The sequence below is a fragment of the Phoca vitulina genome, unplaced genomic scaffold (genome assembly GCF_004348235.1).
Source record: "Phoca vitulina isolate PV1807 unplaced genomic scaffold, GSC_HSeal_1.0 scaffold9, whole genome shotgun sequence".
In the NCBI taxonomy this organism is placed as follows: Eukaryota; Metazoa; Chordata; class Mammalia; order Carnivora; family Phocidae; genus Phoca; species Phoca vitulina.
This window is the reverse complement of record NW_022589712.1, coordinates 5,586,145-5,613,150: the sequence shown is the minus strand read 5'-3', so window position 1 is coordinate 5,613,150 and position 27,006 is coordinate 5,586,145. Positions and strand designations below refer to the sequence as shown.

The 27,006-nt window shown below is 48.4% G+C and overlaps 1 protein-coding gene and 1 long non-coding RNA gene across 3 annotated transcripts in view; one reads left to right on the top strand and one right to left on the bottom strand.

The window, feature by feature from the left end:
* The window catches only part of PACRG (parkin coregulated), a 509,483-nt gene extending 499,674 nt beyond the window's left edge, over nt 1-9,809 (top strand). For both annotated transcript variants that reach the window (XM_032407524.1, XM_032407522.1), the window contains one exon: nt 9,134-9,809. In XM_032407524.1, coding sequence (XP_032263415.1) covers nt 9,134-9,294 — 161 coding nt within the window. In that variant the 3' untranslated portion in view covers nt 9,295-9,809. The remainder of the gene's footprint in view (nt 1-9,133) is intronic.
* On the bottom strand, nt 302-25,651 carry LOC116634358. The gene is made up of 4 exons (XR_004299957.1): nt 25,503-25,651; nt 12,791-12,840; nt 10,017-10,210; nt 302-5,006 (listed from the first exon to the last, which is right to left on the bottom strand). It is a non-coding gene; the product is annotated as an uncharacterized LOC116634358 (long non-coding RNA).
* Nucleotides 25,652-27,006: the final 1,355 nt, after the last annotated feature.

Genomic DNA, 27,006 nt, shown 5'->3' with positions numbered 1-27,006 from the left:
AATTAATCCTAGAATTTTCCCCTATTCCTCACGTATTGTATGGCACTGAAAAAAAAAAGTCCTTGAAATTGGCCAGCCCTGATTTTTGTCTTTCTGCACATCTCTGTGAAGGATGTCATTATTTCAATCACTTACGATAAAGTAAAGATAGCATAATAGTCCATATCATAAAAAGGAGGCTAAGATGAGCAGTTTGCTGCCCCGTGAAACACGAATGCATTGGTTGCACAAGTCCAATATCTGCCCCCCCACCCCACATTTATTCCCCTAGACCCTCTCCCCCGATGGCGTTCCTCCTCTACGGGCTTGAAATTCTTCTACAGCTAGAAAGGCAGAGCTTCTGCTACCTTGCGCCCTCCCTGTGTTGATGTAGGATGCTGACACCTCTCTTTCTGGGTCTTCCTATCATCCTTCTTGTTGCAATCCAGCAGACACCTGCCACGACTTCTCTGTTTCTGTCTGCAGGATCACCCGCTGTTTCTGTTGCTCTGTTGACCTATTTCACTTCCCTAAGCTGAGTTTGCTTGTCTATGGAGGGGAGTCAATAATAGCACCTAGCTCATTGGGCTAGTCTTTGTTTTAAGTGACATTATGTTATCATTACTGTTATTATTATTACTCCACCATGAGATAGGCCAGCGAGAAATAGATTTAAGACAGAGCTGGACATAGAACTCTCTGCTCCTTTTTAGAAGCAGTCTGCTCATTGAATCCTGTTGGCCAATGAGAAAAGAGCTACACTTTCACTTCAAAACTTGAATCCAGTTTAATTCAATGACCACTGCACCTATTGTTATAATCATCCTGTAGAGGGATAAATTGGTCAACCCACCTATTTTTTTCAGTATAACTTCCAGGTTAAAATAGTCATTAATCAGAGATGAACCTAACTTGCTTTTTTGTAATCTTGATCAAATCACTATCAATTGAATATATATATAAAAAAATCAACCCATACATTTGGTCTTTAGTCTAAGAAGTCAAAATCTATATAGACTTATTGAAATAGCAGAATGGAATCGCTTTTCACAGTGTGTCAACAAATAATTTGACTTTTTGACAGTGTTTTCTTTCTTAACTAGAATGATATAACCATTAGGCCTTTCAGGTTTTCTTAGAATTTGATTTGAAAGATGAATTTGATGCTTTAAGATTTGTGACTTACTTTGAAGAATTATACATTTGCTTTATGATCATCTTTTCAGTTGAAATACAATGCATCTCTTGAAGAACCATCATTTCCAAAAAGCATGTTCCAAGTTATATTGTGATCTTACAAAACGTAATGTTAGGATGGTAGGAACCAGAGATCACCCAAAGTTCAATCCCTTCTTTGTATGGGGGAGGTAACTGAGGTTCAGAGAAATTAAGCAACCTGTCCAGAGTGAAGCATCTAGTGAGTTATTGAACATTGAAGCTGCTAAGTTGTTGAAAAACTATATTACAAGTCATTTGCCTTGATATCCAATGTTATTTTTACTGAGCCAGTACATTCTAATGTCATAATTATTAATATTTATATAGAAATACATCTAATTTGCAGTTGGGGAATGGCAATTGTTTAGAAATTTTCATTGTCTCTCTGAAGGAGAATTTTAATATTTAATTGACACTTGGGCCAAGATCCATGATATCTTCAATTTCACAAGTGATCAGTGGCCCCATTCAGAAGATGAAAACCCTTCCTTGAGCTGTTGAAACTGTGTTGGCTTAGTAGCCTCTTGCTTTAGTCCCCCAGCCCCTATGTCAAAAGAGAGGAAGAGAGAGAGACATCCAGCTGGGAATCGAGGTCTTGCTTCAAAGCTTTTATCTTCAGAGGAAAGAAATCTTGTGAATTTCATTAATGTCAACAAGATCTGAGAAGATTTGAAGTATTTAAGCCCTTGGGCATCTCCAGCATGCCAAATGCTATGGTTATTATAAGTTATTGGTTGCAAAAGCATTGCAACTTTGATTCACACCCCCATGAATGAACACTTTGGAAATATCCATTGTACAGTCATACTTGAGGGTATGTTGCAAACCGTCACTTTCTAAGAAGATAAGAAGTCAACAAGGAAGTGGTGACTAAGCTTAAGCCAAACATGGAAACACCTAGAATTCCGAATGGGGTGACATACGTTATGGTGAAGAAAAAAAAAAGATCAGTTCCCTCAAAGTACCATAGCAAAGCTAAGAAAGAAAACAAAAGAAGCATTGGTTTAGGATTCTAAAAGCAGATGACCCTCAAAACATCTCCCCAAAAGTGTCCTTCTCTCAGTGTAGAAAAATGAATTGAGTTATAGGATTCTCTTTCCGCTTCACTTTCTCCTCTATTCCCTCATCTCCAAAAAGGATCAGACTGGAATTCACAATTGTTTCCACAGTACTTTTCCAAACTCTACGGGAGAAAGCCCTTTTATTCCAAAACAGGGAACTGTTTCTCTACAGTAAATTGGGTCCAAGCTAACCAAATAGAGAGATATTTCGAGTAAAGCAAATATTGACGATTTAAGCTAGGTCTTGAAAGTGAAAATTTCTTAAAAAGTAAGATATATCTTTTGTTTCTCTTTTCTTCCTTTCTTAGATTAAAAAGAAAAAATTCAAAAGCAACCCTTTCTAAACCATTTCATCAGTATTATGAGATATCATTTCAATGACATCTTTGATAAGAGTTATCTTTTTAATAAATCTCGTTTGGAAAATGTAAGTTTTATTCTACTGAAGCTGACATCTGTTTAAATACCAGTTAAGTGTGCCCAGGGAATTCCTGTTTGGGTCATCTCAATCTTGTAATTGCTAAATCCTTTACACCCAAAGGAAAAATTTGTTCGGAATCATCCAACAGAAAATCTGTGATGGTTCAATGTGATCAAGAAACATCCTGTAATAGTAATAATAATATTGGCCGTAGGTTGCACCTACACATACCTGCCGCGCGCTGAACCCAGGCCTCAAGGGCTCACTTCGGAGCTCCGCAGCGATGACGTCACGACACCCAGCCCGAAGGGACGCAGCTTTGCTGGGAGGGTGGCCCGCGCAGGTTACAGGTCCTGACAGGGCAAGCACCTCACACCAGGTCTTTAGAGCTCCTGAAATAGCTCAGTGCAGCATTTGAGAAACCAAAAAGTGCCTTTTCTGATCCAGAAAGAAACGATTTGGTTTCTTCTGTTAGCACTTTTTTTTTTTTTTAATTTCACTCAGTGTTGCCTCAGGGACCTGGTCCAGCCCCGGTGGGCCACACACCGTAGGACCAGCGTCCTCGCTGCCCACTCAGCTCACCAGCCATTTCGCCTGGGGAACAGGTGCGACAAATGTGCCCTCTGCAAGTCGCTTTATATCAACGGATGCTCTCGTACTGAGAACCGCTTCGGGCTGGACGTGGCCTGGATTCACGTTCAAATACGGTGTCTGCAAAGTGGCCACGCTCGACAACGCATTAGACCCCACACTCGCTTGGCCAGAGGCGGGTGTAGCCAGACCATGACGCGTCAGTAGCGGTTTCTTTCAAAGCCCCCTTTTAGGGCTGTAATTTAGCCCGAGGTGCGCTGCGAGCTCGGCTCGCCCGGCTCACTGTCTGGTGCGGTCAGTGGCCGCAGTGAATGTGGCTCTGTCAGGTTAATCGCCCCTTTGTCTGAGAAATGTGCTGATTTCTCCAGTTGTTCAAGGTGCTGTCGTACCCGGGCGAGGCGACACGAACCGCTGTGGTTGTTGAGCGTGGGGAGTTAACATCACAAAGTCGCAGCTTCCAAAAGTCAGTATTGAGCAAAGTGACAACAGTCTGGACAGCATTTGAACCCTTCTCATCATCTCCCGATCCGCTCAGGTGCTCTTTAACGGAGTTTCCCAAGCCAGCGTTTTCTCTCCAAGTGTGTGGTTCATTGGCTTCTGAAAGCACTCAGGTGTCTCCCGCGGGGGTCCTGCTCTGCCCTCGGGGCCAAGGTGCTGCTCCAGCCAGGACATCCCCCAAGCCCACGGAAGCGTTTCCCTTCTGGAAGTTGTGCCTGGCCATCTTCTTAGTCACACCCAGGAAGTACAGGTCGAGTTTATAAATTATTTCATCTGTTGGTATCACATAAATACTTGAGGCGTGTGGAATAAGCCACCCCAGGTAAGCAGTTATGGGTTTTATATTTCCGATGCCTTAAATAGTGCTTTCGCTTCCAAATAACACCTTTGTGTAGTACTGTTCACATGAGAGTATCTCCACATTCAACATTAAAGAGTTTTTAGCCAAAACTGTTAAGAGTCAGAAAAATCCAAATTGGAATGTAACTGCTTGAGCCTCGCTGTGGCCGTCCACGTCTCTAAGGTAGGAAGTCTGGGGCATCTGACGGAAACACACAGATAAGGGTGCTCTCAGGACACAGGTCCCCGAGACAAGACAAGCAGCAAGGGGGGTGCCTGTGGCACTGAGGGTCCGTGAGGCCAGGGTGCATGAGCCCGTACTGTCTTCCAGGGTGCCTGTTTGTGATCAAGGCATTCTACAAGAGGGTGCTCAGAGGTCCCCAGGCAGGTGATCAGCTCTCCCAAAGACAAGAGCCGGTTCTTCCTGGATCGCATTACCCTGCGGTGCCTAGTAGAGTGCTCGGTCTACAGAGGGCATCACGTCGTAATGACTGCCGGGACCAACCTCAGCTGACGTGGGAAGGCCTTGCTCCGGCCACCAAAAGTGTCCCCTTTTTTTCTGGCTTTGCTTCCCTTGCCTCCTTTCCCCCCCTTCCTGTAATCACGCTAACTAGAGGGAAAGAATGCAGCTTCTACATGGTTTAGAAATCACAAAAGTGCTAAGAGAATATGTCATCAGAATCCTACGTGATGCGTATCTGCTGTGGTCCATGTCCGCTACACGGCAAATATCTGGGTGAAATGCAGATGTGTCTCACGTAGCTCCCCTTTGAGGTGGCCCTTGGTGACGAGGTGTGACCGTAGTCACGTCTCAGACAAGCTGAGTTCATCACCGGGAGCATGCTGGTGCCAGATGCAAGACGGGGATCCATATATCCCAGTTTTGACCAATATGGCTCCTGGAAAGAGAAAGCATCCAGATCAGGGCAGTTTAAAGAGGGGTATATAGAAAAAAAAAGTATGCATGTGATGAAACGTATTGCCTACATCATCAACCACTCCAGCATGCAGATTAATAAATGCACTTACGAGGGTCCCTAACCAGGCGCAACTTTCAATCACTACCTGTATGCCTCCTGCATGAAAGAATCTCCAAGAAGAGAAGCTGCACCCTGCTCTGCTTGCCTATTATCCTTTAGAAAAGCAATCTGGCTTACACCTTTGTTATAGTCCTATTTGTTTGGTTATAAATAAAACATATCTTTTCCATCATCGATGTATCTTTCCAGCTGCTGGACATAAAACAGATTCCTAGCTTCCTAAATAGAAATGTCATCTTCCTAATCAGAATTGACGATTGTAAATAACATCTGGGTTTTGGGTTTTTTTAAAGTACCCTATTCTTACAAGTCTCCTTTCCAACAGCTTCACATGTATTGAAAATGGTGAGCTCCAGTTTAGATTTTCAAAGAAACGGGCAATATAGCTGTTTGGAAATGGAGACCATATTGCTCACCTGCCTCTCAGCATGGTTTGACACTAAACTGTGCCCTGTCATCGTAAAAGCATGCCGAATAAGGGATGTGTTCCTTTTTGGTCTTTTTTCTGCCCCAGTGATATACATTCTGCAACCACAAAATATGCCAACTCCAACTCACTTTTTGAATAAGCAACTTCTGTTCTGTTCTGTTCTCTTTTATCATTTGGGTTTATACACTGTTGAGAAACAAAAAAGCTACATAGTTTACTTACTCCTACAGTTAAATATTTTTTAAAAAGTAAGAATAGGTTATTATTGAAATAAAGTGTTGCTTGTCATTGTAGCCTTCTGGAAGGCAGTGGGAAAAACAGGGTGTGTTAAGCTTTCCATTGTGTGCAGACTTTCCAACCCCCTCTGCCTCCATCAGGAAAATATGTCTGTCCCGTGATCTATTCAGTTCTTGACCTTTTGACTAATATGCCAACAAAAGATGCCATTTATTAGTGATTAATTTATGTATTGTTGCCATAAGGAACTAGACCAAGGCTGTCACCACTCAGCACCATCACCAATTGTATTTGCCATGTGTCCTCCAGGGGTTTGTGCAATGGGCTTATAGCTCATGCCACCTTCTCCCTAAGTCCACCTCTTTCATGGCCAGGAGGAGTGTATCAGGAATGTCATCTTGGAAAAAGAGGCACAGAAAGATCAGTTAAAGACCCCTGCTGGACATTCGTCCCCATTCTGATTGGAATTCTGGGAAGCAGAAGCTGTTCCTAACAGATGCGTTCTCTGATATTGATCACCCTCATCACACATGATCTGTCTCTGACCCTCCTGCCCCTTTTTCTGACTGTCTTTCCTGCCTTCTTTGGACTTTCTTCCTTAAGATCTTTTCTTTACACCTGTAACAAATATCAATGACCCCCTCCAACACACACACACACGCACACACACGCACATGCACGTGAGCTTCCTTCTTCTCTCTTAATTCAACTCAAAGACCTTCTTTTTTTGGAAAGTTCCCCCAAGTGGATTAATACCACATTGTCTTCCCTAGTGGGCAATTCTGACTGCAGGGATTCTCTCCTCCCATCACCATGTAAATCTAAAGGGGAAAAAAATAGGCCTGTTACTTTAAGTGTGCATTTGTCTACATTTTTGTTTTTAAAAAGTTTATCTTTTGCTCAAAAGCAATAGGGTAAAAATATTTTTTCAAACATCTTATGTCTTATTTATTCTATAGTAACTTATATTTGGTTCTTTAGGATGATCAACTACCCTGTACATCAAACTTTAACTTAAATCAAGCTTGCTTTTTTTTTTTTCTGGTTTGTAAGTAATTTTTTTTATTTTTTTATTAACATACACTGTATTATTTGTTTCAGGGGTACAGGTCTGTGATTCATCAGTCTTACACAATTCACAGCGCTCTCCATAGTACATACCTTCCTCAATGTCCGTCACCCAGTTACCCCATCCCTCCCACCCCCCTCCACTCCCACAACCCTCAGTTTGTTTCCTGAGATTAAGAGTCTCTTATGGTTTGTCTCCCTCTCTGGTTTCATCCTGTTTCATTTTTCTCTCCCTTCCCCTATGATCCTCTGTCTTGTTTCTCAAATTCCTCATATCAGTGAGATCATATGATACTTGTCTTTCTCTGATTGACTTATTTCGCTTAGCCTAATACCCTCTAGTTCCATCCATGTTGTTACAAATGGCAAGATTTCATTTTTTGATGGCTGCATAATATTCCATTGTATATATATACCACAACTTCTTTATCCATTCATCTGTTGATGGACATCTTGGCTCTTTCCATAGTTTGGCTATCGTGGACATTGCTGCTATAAACATTGGGGTGCATATGCCCCTTCATATCCTTACATTAAATCGAGCTTTCTATGCTATCACAGAAATGCTTCCATCATGAGTAAGAAAAGCCCACCTAATTGGGGTGCCTGGGTGGCTCAGTTGGTTAAGCATCGACTCTTGGTTTCAGCTCAGGTCATGATCTCAGGGCTGTGAGATTGAGCCCTGCATCAGGCTCTGCGCTGGGCATGGAACCTACTTAAGATTCTCTTTCTCCCTCTCCCTCTGCCCCTCCCCCCTACCTCACGCTCTCTCGTGCAAGCGTGCACTCTCTCTCTAGGAAAAAAAAAAAGAAAACCCCACCTAATGACAATGGCTTTGCATTATAAGATCATTTGTTACAAAAAATTAATATACACCATAGCTTTTTGACTCATAATTTCACTTTCTGAAAATTAGTGATATTTCTGCCTGCCTTCAGACCAACCAAAAGAAACTAACCAGGAGAGCAATTCCCATTTTCCTTATGTTACAGAAGACAGTGATATTTCTCTAATAAGTTTCTGGAAAAATCAAGCAAAAGAACTGCTTATCTCTGCCATGTGGGGCTGCAATTGTTACTTTTAATACTGGTCTGAACCATTACTCAGTCTTTTCTTAAGTGTCCCAAATAACTGAGGAAAAAAGTTTGAAATACCATTTTTCCCTCTATAATTTTCATATTCAAGCAAAATCCACATTTTGGAGCCATACTTGAAATATGGATAGAATAAGGACTTCTATCTGCAGCTCCCAGCCCTGTGCGGCCACGGCCCAAGCCCATCCGCTGCACCTCACTTCAGCAGAGATAAGATGGGGTGACGTCAGCAACTCGGCAGAGGCCTAATAATGCCCCGCTTACTGGGAGCACAGGTGTGGCTGAAGCCCTTGGAAATCTGTGAGTGAAGTGCAGCATGAATGTGTGTCAAAGACAGCTACTGGGGGAAACCTCTCAGGACCTCCATCCTCTGGCTGGAAGCCAAGGGTCTCTGTTTTAGTCAGACTCCCCCCCGGCCTGGGTAGGGTAATTCTTGCAGACATCATACAGGTTGGGCGCAATCAGATACTTCTCATCCAAATGGTCTGAGTTGGAGGACCAATCCTGGGAGTCCTTCCCTCATAGAACCTGAGGGGAAGCTGCAGAGGCCCCTTCAAGGCTCTTCGAGGCCCGGCCTTGGCTGGGTCCCTGTGAAACCATAACTCATAGCTCTTGTCCTGCTCAGTGATGAGCAAGAACAGCCACAGCAGGAAAGGCGGTTTCCTCCTAGCCCACCCACACCCGGGGTGATGGAAACCATTGCAGATGAGTGACACTTGGAGAAGGAGCAGATAAAACATCACCAAAGGCACAGGGACGGGCTCAGCCTCTCCTCCCCAAGTATATCCGTTCAAACCGCGTGGGGCCAACACCCTGATGAGAGACCGTTCCTTTGTCGGGACTTTGAAGAACTCAGGGTCCAAGAGACACTCTTTATCGCTGTCAGACTTGAGATTTGTGATCTGTCATGTAACTGTGATCACCCCACTTAGGTTTAGTCTGCTGTTTCTTTAGTTCAGAGGAGTTTTCATCAGCTCAAGTGTGGGGCTTTGTATTTTTATAGAGTTGTTAGCGCTCCTAAAACTCCGCATGATCACCTAGAACGTGTTGCATGCTTGCATCCCCTAACAAGCATTCGGAGAAAATGCCTAGATGGATGTGTAGGGCTTTTTGGAGAAAACGGCACAATAACGGGGCTCTTTGTGTGTTTGAACCAGTGAACTCGGGAGATGGCATCGACTACAGCCAGCAGAAGAGGGAGAACATCGGCGACCTGATCCAGGAGACGCTGGAAGCGTTCGAGCGCTACGGCGGGGAGGACGCGTTCATCAACATCAAGTACATGGTCCCCACCTACGAGTCGTGCGTGCTCAACTAGCGGCCGGGCGGCTGGGGCGGCGCGGGCTCCCCTCCCGGTCCCGCGCTCCCGTCATCCATCTCTGCTGCTTTCCGCATCTCATTCCTGGTGACTTCTACAGCTTTCTTTTCTACAGCTGCTAAAATAGTGGCTTATGGGCCATTGGACCGTTAGCCCTATTGAGAGCAAGGCTTTCCAATACATAAATAGTGCCTGTTTCTTAGATTACAATAGCGTACTGTGCTTATTTGTTCTCAAAGAAGAATTGCTTCTTTATACAGCTCGGACAGAAGCAGGAGTCCGAGTTAAACCTTCAGTTGTATAGACAATAAAACTATAATTTTCATGTGCAATTCAGCAATTGCTGTTCTGTGTCTGCCTGCCCCGAGGGTGATGTCAGAGGTTGTAAGGGAAGAGTTTATGCTGACTGCGTAATAGGTGTTTGTCATGGAAGAAAAACCCTCGTTCCGCAGCACTTCTCCAGCAGCTGGCCAGAACTCTGTGCTTTGACATTCAATAAAACTGTTGAATCTCTATTCCAGTTGCAGAAGGACAGTTTTGTGGCCTCTTATGAACCTCGGCTACCAACGTAATGAATGCGTCCAGCCCACTAGTCATCTGGGCTTGCGGGGCTTTCCAGTGCGTGTTTGGGGGGGGACTGGGGGTCGGGGGTGTGAAATGCAGCACGCAAACACGATAAAAAATGCTAGCGTGAATGCTTGTCCCTCCGCGTTATTACCCACCGTGTCTGAGGACCCAGTGTGTTCTTGACAAGATGTCATCCAGCAGTTTGCTCAGGGCTTTCGATCATTTTCGAGAATAACTTATATGCATCTTAACGATTCTTTGGCAATTCTCCTTTCCTTTGCCTCCGATCTCAACGAGGTGGATGGGTTCTCCTCTCTGTAGGTCTGAGGCGGTATTTTGGAATTTTATTCTAACCAAAAAAAAAAAAAAAAGACTAAGAACATGTACTTTTTCATCCAACTGAGAAAGAAAAAAAAGGCGCCCAAAGAGAAACCCAACCATAAGGCAGCCCCAACAATGGCTTCTTAGGCATGCCGGGTGCTGAGCTCGGGGCGTTTGAAACTCAGCCCAGAAAACGTCATAAAGACGGAACACTGACTTCGCACACCTGAGAAATGCTGTAACTGCCCAGAAATGCATAGCCTAAAGTATCTCATTGTGTAGCAAAGTGCGGTTTCTGCACAAAAGTGAAGACGCAGAATGCGTTCCACGTGCACCGAGCGTTGGCCTCGAGGTTACTGTCACTAATTATTTAAGACTCAAGTTCCCAAAGGCAAACACCAAATTTGAAAACTGGTTCATAATTCGTCTTCCTTAATGACTGGCTCAGCATACGAAATCTAGTATCTAAGTAGCTACCACCACCTAGTTTCTGTAAGCATTTTTTAGGATAAACAGAGATGCATGACTATGTAAAACAAAGTGGCTTTCGTGTGTATTTTGAAAAGGCATAGTCAGAAGCACACACTGACAGGTTAAGGCACGTTTTTCTCCAAACTGCAATGTTCACTTACACCTATTAGCTCTTGCCTTGGCGTCACTGATGAATTTGAAGGGACACCCAAATCCATGAGACTGTCAGAAAGATGGTGACTTGTTGGGGCCTTGGAAAGTTCTACTCGAATCTCCTGCCTTGTCTTGTTAGGAGATGGAAGCAAGGCTGGCCTCAGACAGAAACTGGCTTGCCTTCTTGCTCTGGGTCATGTTCTTGACAGCCACCTGTTACAGGGAGCAGGAAGATCCGCCCCCCGGCCCAAGAGCCCCAGCTTGGGCTTGGAACTAAAACCTCAGGGTTAATCTTCCAGCTCTGTCACTTACTAGTTCTGCTGCCTCTGGCAAGTTATTCACTCTCTCTGAGTGTCAGGTTTCCTCAGCTGTAAAGTAGAGATTATTCCTACCTGTAGGAATGTTGTTAAGGACTAGAGGTGATCCATGAGAAGGGCCTAGTATAGTTTCTTATACCTTTGGCATTTTATTTCCAAAAGAAACATTATGAATAATGACGAGTTTTTCTTCAGACAACATGGTACTTCCTCCAAGGCAATGATGAGTTCTTTGTTGTAAGGAGATAATTTTGCAGAAAACCAAAATAACTCCATAAGAGCACCACGTTCTCTGGAGAATTCTTCTTCATACGTTGTTTTACCAGGATGGAAATAGGAATGGCTGCTTTTTAGATCCTACCCTAAGTTTGTCTTCTACTTCTCCCAAATAATTTTTTTTTTTTTAAGATTTTTAATTTATTTTTTGACAGAGAGAGACACAGCGAGAGAGGGAACACAAGCAGGGGGAGTGGGAGAGGGAGAAGCAGGCTTCCCGCTGAGCAGGAGCCTGATGTGGGGCTTGATCCCAGGACCCTGGGACCATGACCTGAGCTGAAGGCAGACGCTTAACAACTGAGCCACCCAGGCACCCCTCCCAAATAATTTCTGATTAACTCAAAAGAGACAGGGGTTTCTTTCACCTGCTACCTCCTACATTTTTACACTGAAACTTCCTTTTAAAGATGCCTAAGGGAATGCAGCCATGAAAAGTGGGAGCTCTCGATCACTGGTGTCGGCAACGGTGTTTGTCTGCCTGTGCATCGTGTGTGATTGTATTATTTTTACTGGAAGGCGCCATCCCAGTGTCACGGTTAGTCAGGGGAAGCAATCGGTAAGGCCCTGAATGTGAGAGTCAAGATCTGGGCGGGAACTCCGTGAGCTTGGTGCTCAGGAGCTTCGGAGCCCAGAGCCAGTCACTTGAACCTGATTCATCACCTCTAATAGCCTCTGCTTCCCAGGGTCGCTGCAAGGGCCAAATGATCAATGCAGGGCACAGTGGCTAGAACACAGGAGTGGGAACCTGGCAGATCTGGGTGTGAATCTCTTTCCACCAAGTAACTGCCTTGTGACTTCAGGCAAATTATCGAAATGCTCTAAAACTCAAATCCCTCATCCCAGAACAGGCTTTGCAATGTCTTCTTTGCAGATTTGTTACAAGCATCACATGACAAATGCATGTGGTCAGCCCATCAGGGTGCCCAGTGGGCTAATGGGATCCTAGGAGGATTTTCCTGGGAAAGCAGCTAGCCCAGTGCCTGCCACAGGTAGGTAGGTACTCAATCCATGAGGATGCACAGGGCGGGGCAGTTCTCACTCTGTCTAACGAGGTCCCCATCGGCCAGGGGGTGGTCTCCCCCCCCTCACGGTCACAGGTCTTGGGTAGAACACGGGACCTGGTCAGAAAGACATCAGAGCTTCCACAAGCCCGCCTGCCCTCCCAGAAGCCATCTCAGGAGGTACGCCCTCACCTGCAAGAGTGGCTTCCCTCTTCCAGCACATTGGAACCCCAGCACATAATTGCTATGGCCCAACCATAGCTGCAAAATGTCAGGCAGAAATACAAAGTTCAAAGGTTCTGCAAAATAGGTGCATACTTGGGGAACAGGATTTCAAAACTGAAGTTTTCTTAAACAAAGAAAGCTTTAAGTCCTCCTGGATTTACTTACATGAGCTCTCTAGAGAAGCTTCTGTGTAGGCTGCGGGACATCTCAGAGCACTGTAATTTAGAGAAGTAAAAATGAAGTCATGTTAAGTCTATTTCAATACCTACGGCATCTCTTACTTCTTTTGGCTATTTTGAGATGTTTGTCACTAGCCCTTTGCAAGCTGAGGCTGGGAAACTCAAGACTGATTTTATTTTAAAGAAGTAATATACCTTGGGAAATATTCCCTGAACATTTTTCAAAATAGAAATTTCTACTCTCTGATAGGATTTTAAGTGAAGGCAGAAAAATCTCAAATGTTTTTTTAAACAATTGTCTCCATGCAAGTATCCCTTTTCTAAGAAAGCACCCATTAACCAAAGTTCGTCCAACATGGGACACTTCCAGATCTAAACTGAAAATGACCAAGTTCCCGTTCACACCAGGACAATTCACATTCACTGTTTAAATATTCGGGGTCCCGGAGGACCTCTGCACTCACACAGCCTGCAGATGAGCGGGGCTCCAAGCCAGACCAGAGCCACTCAGGCAGTAAAGTCCTCCTCATGGTCCACCTTCCCCACCCACGTGTCCCTCTGGGGGCCCTCCCAGAACACCATAGCCTTCTAGAGACCCAGAAGGAAAGGCTTTCCCAAGTTCAACCAACCTCACGTCTTCTAAAATAAGATATTTGAAGTACATTAAATTTCTGGTTACTCCTTGTGCACGAGACTCAGCACCGCTTTGCTCTAATGAGAGAGCCCACCTGCGCTCTCAGATGGAAAGGCCTTTCCGAAATGGGACCGTGATCTCATGCCACATGACCATTTGTAATCGTGCTGTTATAATACAAAAGAACCACAAGCATCCTCTCTGCCCCAAAGTGGAAAATAATAATAATAATAATAATAATAATAATAATAATAATACAAATGTGCTGGGCTTAATCAAGAGCACTTTCCACAGGAAAATACGTATTGGTGTTGAATCTGGTGCTGATAATATCTCGCGTCGCCTTTGTCTCTCTTGCGGTCTTAAATGTGTGAGTGCGAAATCCAAAATCCCCATCAGGCTTTGTTTCTGAGAAATCCTAACTAACGGTCCTTTGCCCCTTCAGCTCAAGCGCTGAGGATGATATTAAAGCAAAAGGCAGTAGCTACATAGTCCGGTCCAGAAGGTGGCTCAGCGCAATCTCCTGAGGAAGGAATGGTTTATTACCGATGCTCACACAATGTTACCCGACCTTAGGTCCTACTACTGATGTGGTTTGCGTCTTCCTACAAGTTGCTTGGATTCTGATTAGCTGATTCTCCTCGCACTAGTTAATGATGATACTTGGCGGAAAGTGCTCTTTGCACATTGGCTCATTTGCATTTCTCTGTTTCAGTAGTTGGATGTTTGCTTTCCCCAGTGGGAATATTTTTTAAGGTACTTGGATCCTTTATTCATTTTTACTTTGCCAAATTTCTGTAAGTTTCAATCTGGGTAGAAGGGTCTGTTCTCTTCCCATGTTCCATAAGTCTAAACACGTATCACGTCAGCTTTGCGGTTCTTTAGAAAGTACTGAGAAATATCCCCTCCTTTTGCCTTAAGAATCTGTTGGAAGCTATACACTGTCTACGCAGGGGAGAGCACGTGGCCCTCGGTACTTTGACGGTCATTTCAGGGCATTTCCAGACGTGCCTGTCCCCAGCCATGCACCGTGGGATGCCACATTAGGAACGCTTTCGTGAGGAGGTGAAGCCGGGCTCTTGCACTGAGAAATGGCATGCTTCCATTAAGAGAGAACAGAATGTGCTGTGTGCCCACTTAGTGACGGGGCCCCTGGGAGACCAGGACAAATGCCATTAAAGGATAAGCCTCCTGTTGGGGAGATTCACTGATGTGCAGATGCTCCACTCTTTCTTATCTCCTGTGTTGGCTCCTTCTTCTCTTCCTGACCTCAAATATGTCAGGGCCCCATGGCTAGGCCTCCGCCTCCCTCCCCTTCTCTACCCAGGCCCTAGGTCACCTCACCCAGGCCCAGGGCTTCAGATGCTATCTATACACCCCTGATTCTCAAACTTAATGTCCGCTTCCCGAGTCCCCACTGAACATTCCACTTGGATGTCTAAAGGATGATGAAACCAGACATGTGTAACCAAACCTTTGTCCGGTCTCCTCCCGTGCCCAGCATGGTCCAGCTCAGTCAACGGGAATCCACTTCACCACTTACTCAGATCCCAAACCTAGAATCCTGCCTGGCTCTCCCTCTCTCTCTGATCCCACGTCCCATCCCTTGCGAGTGCTGTCTGCAAAATCATCAGGATGGCCGCATATCTGCCTGCATCCTGAGTCCTTCCTCATTCCAGCCCGACCACTGCCTTGCCTACTCACTTCTGTTCCAGGGGGATGCTATGCACAGATGTCAGTGACCCTTCAGACATAGGTCCCCTCAGATCAGCAAGCTACTCCCAACCCTCCAGCTATGACCCCCTCGTCCCTGAGAGTGACTCCAAACCTCACGATGGCCGCATGCTCCCCACGCTCTGTGGCTCCCGGCTACGCCGGACCTCCCTGACCTCAACCCCCCCACCCCCCACTGCCTCCTGGTCTCCCACTTCTCCATGTTCCAGCTCTGCTGGCCTCACCCCTGCCCCGCAAACAGGCTGCACATTCTGGCCTCAGGCTCTGTAATGCCTGAAGCCCAACCACCCTCCCCCTCACGTTTGCTGCGCTCCCTCGCTCCCGGCTTCCTCCTGGTCTCTGCTAAATGTCACTTCCTCAGAAAAGCCTTTCTCGGCCCCCCTTTCCTCCTACTCTCTGTCCCTTATTTTGCTTCACTTGCCCCAAAACACTGATGAGTATCTGACACACTAGTGCATATTCGTTTGCTTGTTCATCGGACGCAGGCTGCGTGAGCACAGGGAGTTTGTTCTGTGCGTGATGGTGTCCCCTTGCCGTGATGCATGTCCGGTGTGGAGTCAGAACTCAGTAAACATTTGCTCAATCAGTGAATGAGTGGCCCTTACAAAATGGCACAGATGGTCCACTGTCAGAGAGAGCTTGGCCCCTCCTCGCGTGTTCCGGCGGACAGACAGGGAATACTGAACTTCCCTGGGGTGTCCTGAGAAAAAAATTATCAGTCCAACATAAGAGTCACTGAAGATGCTCAGACTTCGAAAAATTTAAAAAGGCTCTTCTGTCGTGGGGACAGGCATTCATTATTCTGCTTAAACCAGGTCAGAGGAAAGTGTTTTAAATATCCTCCCCATCTCCCAGAAACACAGGGCCCATCTGGCTGTCTAAAGACGGACCAACAGCCTCCGTGTGAGCTCTAACATCAACATGGCTTTGGCACGCGGTGCTGGGTTTCGGGCTCACCGTCTCCTCTTCCTGTACCTCCCGCCGGGTTCCTCCAGGAACACCGTACCGGGCTAGAATCAGGAGGACCGTCAGGGTCAGTTCCAAACACCCACAATCGTACGGATGTTTCCGTGGGGGACTGAGCACAAATGGACTCAGATGTCCATTTAAGTCTATGTTCTCAGGGAGGCTAACCAGAAGTAGCCATCGACACCCGGAGTTACCCCCCAGCACATCCTAGCCCAGTGGTTCTCAAAGTGGGGTCCGTGGCCTCACAACAGCATCGCCTGGGAGGGATTCACGTTCTGGGACCCCTGCTCAGATCTGCTGAATCAGAACTGCAGGGTGGGGCCCAGCCTGTGCGTCTAAGCAAGACCTCCAGGGGATTCTGATGCCCTGCAAAGTCTGGGAATGACAGTTCCAAACCAAGGCCTCTGTCCTGGACGTTGATTCCAGCCCTTGTGAAGGCCTGTCTACACTAAAAGTCGTTGATTTTGTGGCACAGGTCTCCATGGACCCTGCTTTCAAGCCAGCCACTCTTGCAATTTTCCATTTGGCATAGGACCCTTTGGGGAAATTAATTTAACGTAGCCTTTATGAATGATAGGAAAACCTCAACTTCCCTCATCAGGAAGATAACTAAATGTCCTCAGTCTAGAGAACAAATAGGTGTACCTTAGAAAAATATGGTTTAAACCAACCAATAAAAAGCCAATGGTAAAAACCCATCATCTTTACTTCAAGTGTTACCAGAAAAAAAAAAAAAAGGGCTTAAAGTCTCACTGTTCAATATCACATTTCCAAATATTCAGTGTGGTTGTCATCTTTATACTTGAAACTTAAAAAAATTGAATTACTTATATTAATACAGAAGGGGAACTTTCTAGCTAACTGGTGAGAATTCAGAGAATTCAGAGCAGCTGTTCTCAAACAGCTCGCTTACCACATTAGCCGCCTCGCCCCCTTCCCGAAGTCCGCTGCCGGCGTGGGCATCTCCCACTGCCTAAGGTTTGTCTCCCAGGTTGGTGAGAGCATCCCACAGCTACCCCTGTCCGCGTGTGTCACTTCGCTCCACTAAATGCCAAGTAGGAACCTTCTAGAACCAGAGCTTTAAAGGGCCCTTTGTCTCGTCCCTCATGCATCTGGGGCGGTGAACATTACATTAAAATGCAGCAAGGAAAATGTCCTCTAAAGAACTTTATTGACAAAAAGGTAAATTTTTAATAACCCGTCAGTAGGCTCCATTCGAGAGGGGGAAGTATGTCATAGGAGTGGGCTTTTTACATTTCCCCTAGGAATTCTCCATATTAAAAGAATATTTTCAGGTTAGAGGGAACCCAACGGCAAAACATTCCTGAAGTGTGACAATCTCGGCCCCAAGTCCCATCTATTTGGAGGATCTTTGTGTGCTGAGGGCAATAAACTCTCCTCTTCTGAGGTGGCTTTTCCCTTTATTCAGAGCACAACAAAAATGACCCAAACTAGGAAATTGATTAAAACGCTTTACTGGGAGGGAACAGACGGAGTTTTTCTGGACTTGCTTGAATATCTAATAACGTCACTAACAGTAAAGGCCACGTATCTAACAAATACCACAGCGCCTCACAAGAGGTCAGAGTCCTGACTGAATAAAGCCTTTCTCTGGAAAATACCCGTCAGAATCCACCAAGTGGTTAAGTGCATAGAGGGCTCTGCTTCTCTGGCAGCGAGAGGGGCCGCCAGAAGGCCCTCCCCACCCCCGGGGGTTTCGTGGGCCTTCTGGACTGGCTAGAAAAGGGAGCGATCTAATTCCAATGTAAGAAGTAAAATTAAGTCCAGCGAGGGGGTGTGGGGCAGGAGGGGGTGAGAAATGGTGGCTTGGGATTTGGTTGGGATTCAGGTCAAGTTTTAAATTGCAGCTCCACCACCTACTTGCTGGACAATGTTGATCTTCCCGTAGAATCCTTCAAGCCTCAGTTTCCCCATTTGGAAGACGGGAGGAAAGAGTATTTTGGAAGGATTAAATGAGGTATCTTGTGAAAACCACTTAAAACTGTGCCTGAGACTTAACCTCTCAATAGAAGACATCTGGGCCATATAGCGACCCGTGTACCATAAATGTACAACAAATAATACAATGTAGCTCTACACCCTCCCCTCGGAAGGCCCCGACAGGCCCATCTCAGAACACGTGGCCATTGCGATCACGAAGAGACAGCACGTGCTGGGCGCTGGGTCGTGCCATGCGGTGTCATTTCCAGCGTTATGGGACCGTTGCGGCACCGACCCGGGGGGACACCCCACGCAGAGCCGCCCATTTGCTTACCGCTGAGGAGACCGACGCACACGACTACGTTTTTTCTTCCGTGTTTCTCACCGTGAGGTGATTTGGGGTGTTGCTGCAGAATACCAGAAAGCATTTATTTTGAGCCACGGTGAACATTGACTCCATTGCATTAAAATGTTTCCTCAGCATTTTCTTAGTGGAAATGTCAGCTCGGCTCAGCTCACCCTACCGAGAGCTGCGGCCTGCGATCATCCGCGAGCGCCGCCCAGCTCCTCTCCTGGCCTCCCCAGCCTCCAAGCACCCCCTTCTCTCAGACGGGCTTCCGGCCCTCCTGGGCCTTAAAACAGGATCGATCGTCGGTCGTTGGACAAACATTTTTTTAATTTCCCAGGAACCGCAGGCATAGAGCAGGGTGAGAGGGAGCTGGGATTTAATGACAGATGGGATTTAATTTGTGTATTTTAAGCTCCGTATGAAAGTTGTAATTTTCCCTTCAGAGCCCCACAATTAATCCTCCTCGCTTCAGTCCCAGGCCCTGCGAACGGGGCCCGTCCTTGGCCCGGAGGAGGAGGTGCTGACGGCTTTGATCACGTTTCCTCCCGCCAGACTCAGGGTGAGATGCTCGGTGCAGCCCGGCCCGACGTCTCTGCTCGCCGGGCACGGGCCCCTGCGGCTGTGGCCGGGGTCCCCTCAGGTGGGGAGGAAGCGAGGGGACGCGCGGGGTCTCTGTTGGCCTTGGCTTCTGATGGGCGGCTGCAACCACTGCGCCATCATCCGAGGCTCCTTCGGGGTCAGGGTCGGGGCCGTGCGTGCTCTCTTCCCGTTGGCTGACTCTGTGCCCGCGCCCCTGTCGTAAGTGACACGAGGAACACGGAAGAAGCAGGATGCGTGGCCTGCAGCGTGAGGCGGAGGCTCACTGGGCCCTACACACTTCGTGGAGACCACTGCTAACACAGCATCCCTACTTCCGTCCCAGAGATGAGAGATGGGCATTCGGAGCAGCAAAAGAGCTGGTCCAAGGCCACACGGCTGGCAGACGGGGATGCCAGAGACAAGGCCCCAGTCCTTCCACCACGTGCCAGCTGGAGCATCTCCGAGGGGGGCCGTGTGGAAGCAAGATCGGGCTTCCCACCCGTGAGCTGGAGGTCTGTGTGAACACTCAAGGTCCATGCGCTGTTTAAACCTGACTCGAAGCTGCCCGGCTGCCCAAGGAGCTAGAGACTTCCCTTCTCTTTGGGAACTTCAAGAAGGGCCAGGGACCACCAGAGACCATCCCGAAGGGGTTCCCACAGTGGGCAGAAATCTGGCCCAGGGAAACTTAGAAGTCTCTTATAACCCTAACATTCTGGGAATCCATACAACGGCATCAACCCCTTCAAGAGGTTAGGAAACGAGAAAGAGCAGGTCAGCCGAAGGCCAACGCACAAAGGTGGGAAGGATGCCTTCCACAAACGCCCGCTCCCTGCTCATGGCATTTTGCATCCCTTCCTGGAGCCTTCACCCCCCGCCCCCAGATGCTGATCTGCCCAGGACTTCCCTTGTGGGGTTTCGACCAGGACAGCACCCCTCATTGGCTCAGAGACCTCTCTCAGTTTCCCATCCCCATGTCCTTTCCCCTTCCAAGGGGCACAAAGGGCCTGCCCTCAGCTGGGGTTCAGGAGGCCACCAAGCAGCTGAGAGCTCTTGGCCACCAAACACTTAAATCCTCTCGGTCTCAGTTTCCCCTTCTGTAACATGAGGTGATGGGGCTAGGTCTTGATCTCAAAGTTCCTCCCAAGCATTAGACTCTGGGATTCCAATCCATGCTCACAGAGGCCAGTGAGTAACATACTACGTCTCCCACACAGCTCACCGCGGCCCCTCCACCGGCCTTTGGAAGGGAGTAAATAACATCCAAGTGACTCCAATCTGGGCCACCCTGCAGGGGAGGGCACTGGGCCCCCCCCCCAAAGATGCGGCAGCCCCTACCCCCCTCACGGGGCTAAAGCTTTTCTCCAGGAGGAAATGGGACGCGGCCAAGGTTGTCTGCGGGGCCTGGGAACGCGCCATCCTGGGAGTGCCAATGCCGCTGCATCCCGTACCAGCCTGCAGCCCTCCCAGGCTCCGGGCACCGAGGCCAGAGGCCCTGTTCCCTGCGGTGGAAAGGGGCCGGCCTCAAACCCTTTCTCACAGTCCCTCTGCTGGGAGGAGAGCTCGCCATGGCGGTCACACAACGAAGCTGCTTTGTGCTGGCTCGGGCTGCACTTTCTTCTCCTCTTCCCCTGAATCCTTTCTGGCCTGGCGTGGGCAGACCCAAGGGGCCGGGCCCGTCCTGCGGGGGGTCCCGGGGCAGGGCCCCACGCTGGGCCCGTCACACCGCGTGGCCACACCGTCCCCACTATTGTCCCTGAGCGTCCCAGCTTATTTTCTCTTGTAAATCTTGAAGAGCTAGAACTGCTGCTCTGGGGGTGGGGGGGGGGGGGGCTTGATGGCACCTTGTTCTAAAGGAATAAGGAGAACAGTTGGATCCCGTCACAAATGAGAACCCTCGGGAAGGGGGAGCATATTTTTATCACAAGGATCCCCACCATGGGAGACAAAGGGTAGAGATCTCTCTGGATTATAAGCTCTTATGCTCATAATCTGCTCATTTGTTGATCACTATTTTTCACCAGACTCGTTTTAAACCTGTACTTAGGGCACTGTGGGACCTCCGGTGGATGGCGGGTCCTCAGTCTCACTCTGCCACGACCCCCCCAGGGGCATGTAACTTTGAGGCAGAGGCAGACAGCTGCTCATCCCACTTCCCCCTGTCTCCTTCCCCCTCCAGCGGTTTCTCCTTTCTCTCTTCCGCCATGTCTGTGGCCCATTCGAAGGTCTCCCAGTGAAAGTCCTGGACAGCTTCTAAGGCCACAGAAACAGAGCAGTGAAATCCTCCCACGATGAAACGAGTCCCTCTAAATGAAGGGGATACACCCACAGAAGGACAGATGAGGGGTGATCACGGGAGCATGAGACTGAGTTTGAGTCGCCACGTCCAAGTGGGCGGGGAGCGGAGACCGGGCAGGGGCACGAGTTCCGGGTGGCTCCCTGGAGGCTCTGATTATTCTCTTGCAAACCATCTGAGCTGGCTCAAAGGGTAGGCCAGGAAGGGTAACGAATGTCACTCTCCATTTGAAGAACTGGATTCATTCTACCTGACACTTGAAGAAAGCTCTTTGGCGTCAGGATTCTCCAACACCAAGGGTCCAGTCCCGGAAGCGGTGCATCCTCCCCTCTTTGTCCTCAGCTGCAAGCTCTGTACTTCTCTCCCACCCCCTCCAAGCCCCAGAAGGTGAACTCCTTAGGGTAGAGGGGTCTTTCTGCTCCTTTTGCCCCATCCAACCGTGGCCCTCCCGATGCAGCAGAATGCTCTTCGAGAACACCATCCATAGAGTCCTGGGTCAGCAGCACCAGTCTGCCGGCCTCCAGTACCTGCTGATGACGAACTCAGCAGAAATCCAGACAGTGGGAAGCAGGAATAAAAAGATGAACACATATGACCTCGCTTCTTCTCAAAGACCGCTTCCTAGCCGCATGTCTTGGATTCTCTTCACTAAAGGATGAGCAAGAAATTTGATTCATGTGTCCAATGCCTATTTGAATAAGCTCAACAATAGCTATAGTGTTTATTAAGGAAAGGGGAAAAATTAATTTTAAGAAGTTACAGTCACAGAAGAATTTATACAAATGGCCAATAAGCATGTAAGAAAAAGCTCTCACCATAAATCACTGGGGAAATAGCAAAATTGAACTGCACTGAAATACCACCACATACCCACCAGAATGACAAAAACTAAAAGGCTGATAAATACCAGAACTGCCATACATTGTTGATGAGAGAATAAGGGTTGCAACTACTTCAACTATGACCCACTAATTTCACTCCTGGATACTTACCCAAGAGAAATGAAAACATTTGTACACAAAGTTACTTGTACAAGAATATTCGTAGAGCTTTATTTATAATAGCAAAGAACTGGAAAGAGCCCAAGTGTCCATCAGTAGGAGAACAGATAAATAAGCTGGAGTATGTTCCTATAACGCCATACTGCTCGGGAAATAAAGACAATGACCTGCTGACACCTGCCTCACCATGGATGAAACCCAAACTAGACTCAGTGGGAGAAAACATCCTGTCGATTCCCTTTACATGAAGTTCCAGAACAGGCAAAATTATCTCTGGTGGAAAAGGCGGTTACCTCTGGGTGGGCCAGGACTGACCGGGAAAGGATACGTGGAAACCACCAGTGATGGGATTGTTCTATATCTTGATGGAGGTTTTGGTTATACAAGTGTATACATTTGTCAAAAAAAAATCAGCAAATATATGCATAAAGTTTGTCTGTTGCATTATAAGTTGATCCTCTAGAGAGAAAAAAAAAAACACTGTAAATGCTGGAGAAAAAGAGCTATGGTCTTTCTTGGAAATGGTCTAGGAGGGAAATGGGAGAACACTAAGGCCTCGCCTCGCAGCGGTGTGGGGCTGGGCCACTATGGAGGCACAGGTCTGGTGAGAAAGCACGGCCCCCATCACCCCACGTTAGTGGACGTGGTGTTGGGAATCCAAGGACAGGACTTCTCAGAACTGGAAATCTTGGCATCAGTGTGGGCCCCAAAGGGTGGCAATCAGGGTGGCTCAGCCTCCCGGGGCCAGCTGCCACCAGATAGGGTGGCTTCCTGTCTCAACTACCAGAAACCTTCAAGTTGTCAAAACTCCAGTGTCGCACAGAGCCCTGGAGGTCAGCTGCTACTTCCCCGCCAAAGCAGGATCCCCCAGGCACCATCCCCAGACCTGGAAAGACCCGGCCTGAGTCACCCAGACATTTCCTGCCAGTTGACACGAGAGACTTAGAAGTGGTTGTGACGCCGTCTACGCAAACACACCTCACTTGAGAGCAGCCAACGGCTACAGTGAGCCCCAGTGTCCCGGAGACGCGGGGGACGGAGGAATAGGCCAAACGACATCTCAAAGAAACGGTCAGACAAATCCAGCAGGGGAGACGTTATGTAGCATCACTGCCCAACTAAGCCAATGTCACAAAGGGACGGTGACACTTAAAGAGACTAATGGACACAACAATGGGTTAGAGTGGGTTATTGGTTTGAGCAAAACAATACACAGTTTGAATATAGGTTATGTACTGAGTGAAGCAGAAAGGTAAAGATGGTTGAATGAAGCAAGTACAGAACAGTGTATACATTTTGTCCCATTTTAAGATCTCTTTTTCAGAAAGATATGCTCTATGATATTCAAGGTGGTCATCTCTGAGCAATAGAAATGTGGAAGTTTTGACTTCTTTTCTCTGTTTTCTGAATCTCTACAATATATATGTACCACATCTCATGAACTGAATTGTGCCTCCCTGCTCCAAAACTCATATATTGAAGTCCTAGCCCTCAGTAACTGATAATGTGACCTCATTGGGAAAGAGGGTCATTGCAAACGTAATCAGTTAAGTTAGGATGAGGTCATACTCCTGCTGGAGTCGGGTGGGCCTAGCCCAATATCACCGGTGGCCTTATGAAGGGAAATTTGGACACAGGGAGAAGGCTGTGTGAGGATGAAGGCAGAGAATGGGGTCATGCTTCCACAAGCCCAGGACCGCCAAAGACTGCCTGCAGACCCCTAGAAGCGAGGGGAGAGGAGCGGAACAGACTCTCCCTCCCAGCCTCAGCAGGAACCCACCCTGCCGACACCCGGATCTTGAACTTCTAGCTTCCAGAACTGGGAGGCAGTGAATGGCAGTTGTTGAAGCTGCCCGGCATGTGGCACTTCGTGGCTACAGCCTAGCAAAGTAAAACGTCTATAAAACAAATAAATACTTAAATTTAAAAATTAAATTGGAAAATGTGGGGCTGGGGTGGGAGATGCCTGATCGATGTGAGCTCTCACCACGCCAGGGACATCTATTTCACTGGTCACTTGGTTCCGTTTTTTAAACAGCTTTAATGGCGAGAACATTCTTCCTTATGTCAAGCTGAAAGCTGCCTCCCCAGCCCTCCCGCCCATTGCTCTCATGAGTCAGGCTCCCCATGAGTCACTTCTGCTCCCTGGAGCAGTGCAGAGGAAAGTTTCATTCCTGGGGAGCCCTCAGAAGCTGTGCCACTCTGCTCCCCACCTTCTGTTCTCCCCTACGTCCCTGCAATTAGTTCTCCCTTGGATGGCACCAGCGGAGCTCGGGAGGGAGGAGGGACCCCGAGCCAGCGAGACAACGTGGTCCCAATGCCCTCGGAGAGCCACCCGCCTCCAGTGAGCTCGGAGTCTATTATTATAATGAAACGCCTCATCCTCCCATTACGTGGCCCTGAGGCTGGGCACAGAATCATGAGCTGACGGGGGCCAGCAGATCAAAATAACTCCCAAGAATAACCCAGCCTGCGCTGCTCGTCCTGCACTGCCCAGTGTGGGCCCGGCCGGGCCCCTGCACTTCCTCCCCACACTCCCCAGGAATAAGGCTATCATGTCTCACATACTGAAATTCAATAAACTGAAACAATCAGAGGAAGTGTGGAGTTTCTCCACATGGGGAGTGAAATGGGACCCTGCTTATCAAAGTGATGAGATTTATTCAGTTGCTACAAACTTCCAAAGACTTCCTTTCCCGAAAGAAAGGCCGGGAGGAAGGTCATGTCCTTTGGTCACCTCCATGGAGCCAAGAGTACCATCTGCTTCACTTCAAGCAAGCCTTCAGGCGCACCCCCAACCCCCCCGCCCCAGCCCCCCACTTTGCGATCCAGGGCCATGGAGGGAGCGATCCATCTTTCAAGGGGGTCCAGGTGGAAGAGGCCCAACCACCCCTCGGACCACGGGCAGTCCCCAACATGGGGAAGCCAGTGGGGCCTGTCACTTACCTGGGAGTGGGGAAGGGGACAGGGAAGGGGAGGAGAAAGGAAGAGAGAGGGGAGTGAAAGGTAGATAAGGAGGAAGGGGTGGGGCAGGCACCCGCAGGGATGAACTCCAAGAAGCGGGGGGGGGGGGGGGGGGGGGGGAGCGGAAGAGAGAGGAAGGGGCAAGGTCCCTCCCCTGCACCTGCCCTTGGCGCCTTCTGTACTAACCCAGGCCCTCCAGCCCAAGCCCCACATCCTCCAGATGGTTCTCCTTACCTCTCCTGCCCCACGGCCTGCTGGCCTACTGAGCCAGAGAGACCTTCCTACAGTCTCCTTTCCGTCATGCCGTCTTCCTACATGTCACGCCCTCTGAGTAGAACACATCTTCCGGGCCAAGTGGTTGGGACTTTCAGTTCCCCGGCCCTAAGCAGGCCCCAAACCCTGTCGTGGGCCCTTGCCCATGCTGCTTCTTCGCGGGCCCTCCGCTCTCCTCAGTGGCCAGGCAGAGGCTCCCGCCAAACCTGCTGAGCCCTGGGCCTCTCCCCCGACCCTGCGCCTGATGCCCTTCCTCTGGGATGGGCTTGACGGCCGTCCCCATACTCCTCTGCCCGTACCCGGCTTGGGATGGGCTCTGAAAATGGAGGCACCTGGGAGTTCGCCGGCCGCCGTCAGATGAAGAGGTGCTCCAGGGGTAGATGGAAGCAGATTTACCGGGGCTGACTGATAAACCTGATGCCAGTTTATTGGTTTCCACAGAAGTGGCTTAAGAAGAGCAACTTCATCTGCTTCCTGGAGGAGGTATGGCCTCCATCTCAGATTGTCTTTAAACAGAGAAGTAGATCAAATAGAGCGGGCCTTTTACGAGATATGTGGGCCCCCTTTTGATGGTCTCTACTCTGGAGGGGTTCCCTGACTTTCCTGCTCTAGAAGCCAAGAACCAGTCCTTGGGAGGATGAACATCTCATCTGTGTCCTTGGGAGACTTAACAATAATTAAGGCTAAATTTAGACAGGGCTTCAGAATCCTTCTCAACACTACAAATCAAATCCGTCAGAGTTGGCCTGTAAGAGTTGAAACCTATTTTCCCTACGTGCTCTTCATGAGGAGGACTCTCCGCATCCACCCACGGGTGACTCGACCCCCAAGCCGGCAGCCCATGGGCTCCTCCCTCGGGCATGGCCCTCAGTGTGGCACCCCAACACCCCGGCTTGCTCTAACCTCGAGGTCTCCCTCATTCTCTCCTCCGTGGCCTGGCAGCACTGGGCAGTGGGCTGGAGCATGAGAACAACACCCTCCAGCTAGTAACCTCCTCCATGCGGCCCGGCACGTGCCCGTGCGCTTGGCATTTCCAGGCCTCCTCCGGGCTTCCATCTATCCATCAGTCAGTATAGACTGAACACCTCCACAAAGATCCTTAACCATGGTCGGCAGCTGATCATCTAATGAAAGCTCTAAATGGCTGCATTCATGTTAAGTGCATCAGCTACAAAAATAGAGAAAATTCTGTTAAAAGTGCCTTAAGAAATAGGACATTTATTGTGTCACATAACAAGCAGTCGACTCATCAGGGCTCGCGAAGGCGCAGCGGGAGCCCCAGGAGCTCCCGACGTCCCACTTTGTCACCCAGCAGCCTCTGTTCCAGGTGCTGGGTGACTTCCAGGAGGAGCTCTCCCTCTCGGCTCTCCTGGCCCTTAGAACCGTCTCTCCCAGAAGCTCCCTGCCAACCGCCCTTCAGGTCCCCTGGGTCTGCCTAATCCTAACCTGAGCGCCAGTAAGCAGA